The sequence below is a fragment of the Harpia harpyja genome, chromosome 4, assembly GCF_026419915.1.
Source record: "Harpia harpyja isolate bHarHar1 chromosome 4, bHarHar1 primary haplotype, whole genome shotgun sequence".
Classification (NCBI taxonomy): Eukaryota; Metazoa; Chordata; class Aves; order Accipitriformes; family Accipitridae; genus Harpia; species Harpia harpyja.
The window spans coordinates 85102363-85110971 of NC_068943.1; the positions used below are offsets into that span (position 1 = coordinate 85102363).

Genomic DNA, 8609 nt, shown 5'->3' on the forward strand with positions numbered 1-8609 from the left:
GCAGCAAACTGGTCTGTGCTGGTGGTTGGGCACCGGCCGGGCCCCCTCCCCGGCAGGGTCTCGTCGATGGGGATGGGACGGGGGGAGCAGGGCTGCAGCCCCCCCCGGCAGGGCACTGAGGTGCACCGGGACGGGCTTTTGGGTCCCCTGGGGTCACACCTCCCTGGGGAAGGGGGCGGCTGGGGCCTCGGGCTGTGGAGGGCATGTGCTACAGGTGGGTAAACTGAGGCACGGTTGGCACTGACATCCCCCAGCACGACGAGACCCCCGGGCTGTCTCTCCTCTCCTGGTCTCACTGCCGCACCCCCTCTCTCCTCAGGACCTCTGGGCTTGCACCCCCCCTCATATCCCCCCCCCAAGTTTTTAACCGTTCGGACCCTCCCACGGCAGGCAGACCCCCGCACCGGGCTCCATGTGCACAGACCCCCCCCCCCCCACCTCAAGCCGGTGCATCCCCCTGCCCAGGTGAGGCGCCCACCCTGACGGGTGTTGTCCCAGGACCCCCCAGAGCCCCCAGCCCCCCCGTGGCAGCCCCTGGTCCCACTCTGGCCGGGAGCACCCCGGGGTGTGGGCGCGAGTCTTGGCGCGGGCCGGCGGCCGGCGGCTGCCAACCGGGACGGCTCCAGCCGCGGCTCCGTTCCGGCCGCCCCGTGCCAAAGCCCTTGAGCCCGTGCCCAGGCCTGCTCTCGCCACGCGGCTGTGCCAGCACCGGGATGACCGTGCCAGCCCGGCCATGCCAGCGTCGGGCACCGCCATGCCAGCGTCGGGCACCGCCATGCCAGCCGCACCGGGGATGACATCTGCCGGCAGCGTGCCGCAGCACCGACGGGCATGGCCGGGCTGGCGAGGGCACCTGGGCCAGGCCCAGCCTTGGGGGGGACGGGAGGACACAGCCCCCCCGCCCACCCTGCTGGGGTGCAGGGATGGGACCCCCTCCTCATCCTGCCGGGGACGTGGGGACAAACCCCCTCCCCGTCCCACCGGGGATAGGGGGGGACGTGTCCCCTCCTCGCAACGGGGTTGGAGACCCCACATCTTTCCAGGGATATGGGGTTGCAGCCCCTGCAGCCCCTGTGCTTGCAGCCCCCCCCCGACGAGGTGGGGTTATGGGGTTGCAGCCCCCCCAGTCCTGCCAGCGCTGCTCAGTGCCTCAGTTTCCCCATCGCACAGAGGGGGTGCCACCCCCCCCCCCATTCCCCAGTGCTGCCCAACCATTCTGGCAGTGGACAGTGGGGTGCCACCGTGGGGGTGGCCAGGTCCCCAGGCCCCCCCCCCCCGCAGCCCCATTTGGGGAGGGGGCCGGCCCCAGCTCCCCCTTCCCCTCTGTAGCTTGTTGCTGGAGCGGGGGGGCTCCCAGCAGGGAAGGGGTTAAGGCCCCCCCGGCCCCCTCCCCCCCGGCTCCCCGCCCCCTCGGGCTCCCACGCGTGTTCCCACTCCTGGCACCTCCTCCGCGCCCGGGGGAGCACCGGCCCCCACCCGGCCGCCCCCGCTGCAGCTCGAGGGGGGGGGGGCGCTGAGCCGGGGGGGGGGGGCTGTGCCCGGGGGGCTGCACCCACGGTGGGTCCTGGGGTGCGGGAGGGGGGGTGCCGGGGTGCACAGCCCGGGGGGAGCTGTGGGGGACCCCGGGAGCGGGGGGGGGACGGACACGCCGGGGGGGGCACCCTGGGCACCCCCTCCCGCAGGGCCGGGCAGGGGACCCAGGCGTCCGGAGGGGGATACCCAGGGTGAGGGGCACTGGGGGGGCTCCAGCACCCACTGACACCCCCCCCCCGCCCGAGCCCCGCCCATCCCATGGCCCCGCCCACTCCACCGCACAGGCCCCGCCCCCCCGACACTCACCTTTTGGACCCGACAATCCGTGTCCCCGTGTCCTCTTGTCCCCACGGCAGCCTGTCCCCACGGCAGCCTGTCCCCACGATGCTCCGTCCCCCGCGTACCCCATCACCGCCACGCTCCGTCCCCAGCGTACCCTCTCCCCACGATGCTCCATCCCCATGGCACCCTGTCCCCATGGCACCCTGTCCCCACCATGCCCCGTCCCCGCTGCACCCTGCCCAGCGCTCCCCCACCCCTACGATGCCCCATCCCCGCAGCCCCCGTCCCCCCCACCCGGGGCTGCCCCGACGCCCCAGCCCCGCAGCACCCTGCCCCTCCGACACTGCGGCCCCCGTCGTTTCTCCGCCGGTGGGCGAAGGCTCCCGCTCCTCGCCGGTGCCCGCTGGCGGGGGGGCGAGGCGGCGAACGCTGCTTTCCCCAAACCTGCTGCTATTTTTACTCTCTCTGCGGGAGGATTCGCTGCCGCGCGGAGCTGCAGCCCCCGCCACACGGCACGGGGATGGGCACGGCATGGCACGGCACGGCACGGCCACAAGCACCGGTGGTTCTGCCCCTGCCCGCCGCGGAGCAGCCTGGGTGCCCACGGTGCCAGGATGGGGTTGATGGCGAGGAGCGAGGCCACGCGTGGCACACGTGTGCCCGGAGCCGTGTGGCACGGAGGGGGCTCGGGCACCGTATCCCCTCCACAGCACGATGCTGGGTGCCGGGCCCGGTGCGTTACCCCCCTGCGCCGAGCTGCGGGTGCCGCCCGCGGGTGCAGGCTGCGTGGGTGCGAGCGCGGGCGGCGTGTGCCGATCCCGGGGGGCTGCGGGTGCTGCCGCTGCCGCAGCGCGGGGAGGGGAGGGGCCCGGCCACCCCCTCGCACGGAGCCTTTGCGGGAGGGAAGAACGGGAATGGCAGCGGGAAAGGAGCCCGGGAAACCAGTTGCCATAACGACTCGGGTCCCGCGCTGGATGGGGACAGGGATGATGCTCAGAGCCTGGCAAGGGGACCCTGGCATGGGGCCAGCCTGGGCATGGGGTGACCGAGGGACCCCTCGCCTCGTCCCCCTGGCTCAGCCCCATAGTCCCCTCCATGGGGACACTGGCTCCGCTGGTGCCCTGGTCCCTGGGCTGTCCCCACGCGGGGTGGGCACTGCCGCGTGGGGCTGCGCTGTGCCACGGGGCCAAGTTCGGCCACCCAGAGCCCGGCTTTGCCACGCTTTGCTTTGCAGAGCCGAGCTTTGCCGCGCAGAGCTGGGCTTTGCTGTGCTTTGCCGCGCAGGGCCGGGCGGGTGGGAGGCTGGTCCATGGCACGGTGCCACTCGGGTAAATATTTGCTGGAGCGACGGCTGCTGGCCCGCGGCCACCCTCAGCCGTTGGAGCACCGGGAGATCCGGGGGCCAGAGCCAGCTCCCGGCTCCCCCTTCCTCGTTCCTCCTCAGAGGCGGGCTTCCTCAGCACCAACGCCACCGACACGGCCCCGGCCCCCGGCCAGGACACCCCATGAGGGGATGGGCACCACCGCTCTGGCTGCCGGTGACCCCGCTGTCCCCTTGCATGGGGACCCCCCCCGGCTGTGCTCCCCCAGCGGGCCGGGAGAGGTGCCCTCGATGCCCAGGTCCCTCCTGGCAGGGCCATGGCAGAGTCCGGCACATGCAGCGCCGAGCAGCGGTGCCCGGGCTGGAGGCTGTGCCGGGGGGGGGGGGGGGGCAAGCCCCTGCTTTCCCGGGGGGAAACTTTGGGTTTGGTGGAATTTTCCACCGGGAAAACCGCCGAGAGCCGTGGCAGAGCCAGGGCAGCTGGGCACAGTCCGGGGCATGGCATGGTCCCCTGCCTCTGGCACATCCCGGCATCCCAGGGGCTGCGGCAGAAGCCCTGGCACAAAGGCGATGGGAATGTGTCCCCACAGATGTCCCCTGGCCATATCCCCTGGGGGATCCCGTCCCTGCCTGAGCAGTGGCACAGAGCAGCCGAGGGGATTTTCCTGCTACCCACCCAAAGGTGAGAGTGGCCGTGCCCCTGCACCCCCCGCCAGCCTGCAGCTCTGCGGGGAAACTGAGGCACAAGGGATGGGGACTCACGTGGAGGCACCTGTTCCCATTCCCGTCCCGGCTGGCCACCGCTGTCGGGGGACACGTCCCTGGCAGGGAAGGGGTTAAGGGCCCCCCACGGGTTGGCTGAACCCCCTCAGGGGCTCCCCAAGGGCTCATTACCGCGGCCTCAGCCCCCCTGCCCGGGGGAATGAATAATTCAGCGCCTGGTAGGAGACGTGTCCTCCCTCCCTCTCCTTCCTCCTCCTCCTCCTCCTCCTCACCGGCTCTGCCTTCCCCACCTCCCGCCGCTCTCAGTCCTCGCCGTACCGAGCCCCGGGTGCTACCGAACTCTGCTCAGCACCGGCGGCGGAGACCCCCCTGCTCCGGCAGCAGCGGTGACGCGCGGTCGAGGCCATGGACCCCAAGGATCGCAAGAAGATCCAGTTCTCCGTGCCGGCACCCCCCAGCCAGCTGGACCCCCGCGCCGTCGAGATGGTGAGAGTGGATATTGGGGTATGGGGTCACGCCGGGGGTCCCTCGGGGTGACGAGGGACCCCCCGGCGTGACTGGGAGGGATGGGGTGGATGGAAGACCCTCGAGGTGCTGGTATGAGCTGGGTCCTGTGGGAGGAATGGGAACAGAGTGGGACAGGAGGGATGGGATGCAACCAGGAGAGCTGGATGAGGGGGATCGGAGGGGACAGGATGGGGGATGAAGGGGCCAGAGGGGCCAGGAGGGAGGGCATGGGACTGGGAGAGGAGGACAAGGGGGATCGGAGGGGACGGCATGGGACAGGAGGGACAGGACAGGATGGGGGGCACAGGATGGGATGGGGGAGAGACGGGGACAGGACGAGAGAGCTCCAAGGTCCCTGCGTGAGCTGCGGTCCCGCAGAGGGAGAGTTGTGCAGGGGGACAGGGATGGGACAGGAGAAGAGAAGGGAAGGCATGGGATGGAGGGGACAGGATGAGGACAGGGATGGGACAGGAAAGAAGGGATGGGACAGGGGGGACAGGACACACTGGGGGACAGTGCAGCCAGCCCCAGCCAGTTGTCCCTGGACGTCCCCAGCACACACCGGACCCAGAGCCCCTGCAGAGGGGCTGGGCAGGAGTTGGGGACGTTGTGGGGCTGGGAGGGATCGGGGATGTTGTGGGGACGCTGGGATGGGGCTGTGGCCCCTCTGTGGGGCACTGTGTCTTTCACGGTGGTGGCTCAGTGGGGACCCCCACCCCAGGGACCCCCGCTCCGGCCACAGCTGGGTGCCCCTGTCCCCTGCTCCCCGCTGGCGGCCCCGGGCTGGGTGCTCCCCCCCGTGCCGGGTGGGTGCACGGCCCCGCACACTCCCTGCTCGCACCCATGCTCACATGCATACACATGCTCACACGCGTGCAGGCACGTGCATGGGGCCTTGGCCCTGGGGCGCAGGGCAGGGGACAGGGGACCCCGGGTGTCCCCGGCCGGTGACACCCCGCTGTGCCCCAGATCCGCCGGCGGAGGCCCACGCCGGCCATGCTCTTCCAGCTCTCCGAACACTCTTCCCCAGGTAAGCGGGGCAGGGACCGGCACTGGCTGGCGCTGGGATACGGGGCAGGGATGGATGTGGTGGCAGGGGATGTGGTCCAGGGATGGGAGGTGGTGGCAGGGATGGGACATGGTGTCACTGATAAGATGGGGTGGCAGGGATGGGATGCGGTGGCAGGGATGGGACACGGTGTCATGTATGGTACGGGATGCCCACGATGGGACACGGTGGCAGGGATGGGACACGGTAGCGGGATGGGATGCAGTGTCATGTATGGTATGGGATGTCCGCAGTGGCACTTGGTGGCAGGGATGGGACACGGTGCCAGGGATGGGACATGGTGGCAGGGATGGGATGCAGTGTCACCTATGGTATGGGATATGTGGAATGGGACGTGGTGGCAGAGAGGGAACAGGGTGTCACATACGGGGTGGGGTAGCAGGGACGGGGCATGGTGGTGGGACAGGACACGGTGGCAGCTCCCTGGCAGGCAGGGTAACCCTCTGGAGTGGGGGTCCAGGGGTGGGCAGGGACCTGCCCGGCTCCGTTGGGTGCCGGCAGCCCCCGTCCCGCTCACCCTTCTCTCCCCGGCGCTGCCGACCCAGAGGACGAGTCCCTGCCCTACCAGGTGAGTGGGTGCCGGGACCCCCGGGGCAGCCCCACTCCCCCGTCCCACGGCTCCCCCAGTGCCGGGGGGGGTTATCGGGGCCCAGCCCAGGTGCCTGCTGCCCCGTCCCGGCCTGGCTCCGGCGCTTATCGGTTCCCTGCCCGGCACGGGCACACGACGCCGGCGCTGCGGGGACGGGGACACGGAGCTAAGCCAGGCTGTGGGGCTTGGCCACAGTGCAAGCCGCCTCGTGACCATCACGGGGACACCACCCCAGGGTCCCCAACGCCGGATCCCCGTGGCGGGGTCCTTGTCCTCAGGGAGGGGTCAGCCTTGGGTCCCCATTGTGGGACCCCCATCGCAGCATCCTCATCCCGGGGTCCCCATCGTGAGACTCCCCCCCCCCCCCGTCACAGCACCCACCTCCCCATGGGGTGTCAGGGTCCCCCGGGGCTGCGGTGAGCCCCGGCGTGGGGGGGACACCGGGGACCCCGTCCCCAATGCCGTTCCATCCCACAGCGCACCTCCGGCGAGGGCTGCCTGCTTAAACCAAAGAGGACCAACCCGTGTGCCTACACGCCGCCCTCGCTCAAAGGTACTGGCTGGCGCCGTCTGAACGGGGAAACTGAGGCACGGGGGGTGGGCTGGGGGCACCCGGGTATGCTGGACCCCCACGTCTCTCCTGGTGCTGTGCGGTTCCGTGGGGAAACCCCAGTGCTCCCAGTGCCCGGAGTCGGGGTCCTGACGCTGGCACCTTTCCCAGCGGTGCAGCGCATCGTGCAGTCCCACCTGGAGAGTGGCCTGGCCGGGGGTGACAGCTCCGACGGGGAGGCCGATGACGGGGACCACGAACTGGCCCACGCCTGCGACCCCGACAGTGCCCTCGAACCTGGTGAGGGGGACGGGGCTGCCGGAGCCTGGGGAGGGGGGAGCGTGGGGAGATGGGGCCGGAGATGCCAGAGCCCAGCGGACACAGGGACAGGGATGCTGGAGCCCAGGGGACACAGGGACAGGGATGCTGGAGCCCAGGGGACAAGGGGACAGGGATGCCGGAGCCCAGGGGACACAGGGACAGGGATGCTGGAGCCCAGGGGACAAGGGGACAGGGATGCCGGAGCCCAGGGGACACAGGGACAGGGATGCTGGAGCCCAGGGGACAGGGATGCCAGAGCCCAGGGGATGCGGGGACGTGGGGACAGGGCTGCTGGAGCCATGGGGACATGGGGACAGGGATGCTGGAGCCCAGGGGATGCAGGGAGCTGGGGACAGGGCTGCTGGAGCCCAGGGGTGCAGAGACGGGTGCCACCGTCCCTCGGGGACAGGGTAGGTGCCCCAGGGGGCACAGGCTGGCTGCTGGCGGTGCTGCCTGGACCTGCCGCCCGCTCGCCCTGGGCTGAGCAGGGCCCGCGGGGGCCACCACGTCCCCCCGCCGGGCAGCGTCTCTGTCCCCCACCGGTGCCGCGCTGATGCCAGCCGGACCCCCGGCCGCTCGGCTGACGCGGCGGTTGCCGGCTCCGGCGGTGCCCCCGTGCCACGCGTGCCTTCCTCTGCCCCCCGGTTCATCGCCGCCCGCCCGAGAAGCCCCGGGGAGCCAGGCCAGAGCCGAGCGGAGCTTCTTCCCCGCCGGCCTCAAGGCGCACAAACGGAAAGGTAACGGGACGGGGACGGCGGGGGGACAGGGCTGCCCACCCGCCCCGCTGCGGACCCCTCGCCCAGGGATGCTGGGTGGGTGCCGGGGCTCGGGATCCCGTTCCCCCCCCCCATGCCGCCCAGGGCCGGGGCGCAGGCAGCGGGGTCACCCCGGAGCTGGGGGGTCCCCGGGGGCCACCGGCCTCGTTGCCCGCAGGCGGGCAGAAGGTGTCCTTCGCCGGCGGCATAGAGGAGCGCGGGCAGGACCTGAAGTCGCTGACGGTGTCCGAGATCCCCGAGGACCCCGAGGGAGCGGAGGGTGACGAGGAGGAGCCGGGACGGGAGCAGGAGGATGGCGGCACCGGGGGTAACGCCGGGCACCATCCTCCCACGTTCCCCGCTGGCTCCGGTGCCGGTGGGACCCCACGCCTGACCCCGCCGCTTTTCCATCCCCAGAGCGGCGACACGTCGGCTTCGCCGAGGTTCCCTCGCGTCCCATCGGCACCGAGCGTCACTCGCCCACCTTCCCGCTGGGCACCAGTTAGCCGCCACCGGCCATCCCAGCTGCCCCCCCCCCCACCCCGGCCTCAGCAGCAGCTTCACCTCTACCCCCCCCCCCCCCAAACCCCAACCCCACGTCCTCATCCCGGCTGCCCCCCTTCGCCCGCTGCCTGCCCTGCCTGCGCTTCGTGTGCCGTGCCACGCCGTGCCAGGCCCCCCCCCCCGCATGGCCACGGCCGCCCTCGGTGCCGGGGGGGGGGTCCCGTCCCCGGGAGGGGCTGGCGAGGCCCCGAGCCCCCCCCCCCTCGGCTACCGGGGCCGGGACCCCCCCGGTGCTGGTGGGGTCTGGATCCCCCCCCCCCCCCCCATGGAGCAGAGCCCCCCACCCGCAATAAATGGCTGTACAGAGAGGCTGGAGCCTGCTTTGGGGGGGGGGGCTGCGGCCGGGGGGGGCGTAAGGGGGGGTGCTGACCCCCGTGTCTGTGGGGGTGACAGCC

At 72.0% G+C, this 8609-nt stretch overlaps 1 protein-coding gene across 2 annotated transcripts; it reads left to right on the forward strand.

Moving 5' to 3' along the window:
• Nucleotides 1-3718: 3718 nt before the first annotated feature.
• PPP1R1B (protein phosphatase 1 regulatory inhibitor subunit 1B) lies at nucleotides 3719-8230 on the forward strand. 2 transcript variants are annotated; one of them, XM_052785398.1, is made up of 9 exons: nucleotides 3719-3818; nucleotides 4166-4345; nucleotides 5336-5396; nucleotides 5981-6003; nucleotides 6502-6577; nucleotides 6746-6874; nucleotides 7564-7632; nucleotides 7829-7978; nucleotides 8068-8230. In XM_052785398.1, the coding sequence occupies exons 2-9, from the start codon at nucleotides 4265-4267 to the stop codon at nucleotides 8154-8156; spliced, it is 678 nt and encodes a 225-aa protein (XP_052641358.1). In that variant the 5' UTR covers nucleotides 3719-3818; nucleotides 4166-4264; the 3' UTR covers nucleotides 8157-8230. The 2 variants fall into 2 exon arrangements, with proteins under 2 accessions (XP_052641358.1, XP_052641359.1); XM_052785399.1 differs by lacking the exon at nucleotides 3719-3818 and having other exon boundaries at nucleotides 3964-4345; nucleotides 7862-7978.
• The last annotated feature ends 379 nt before the right edge of the window (nucleotides 8231-8609 follow it).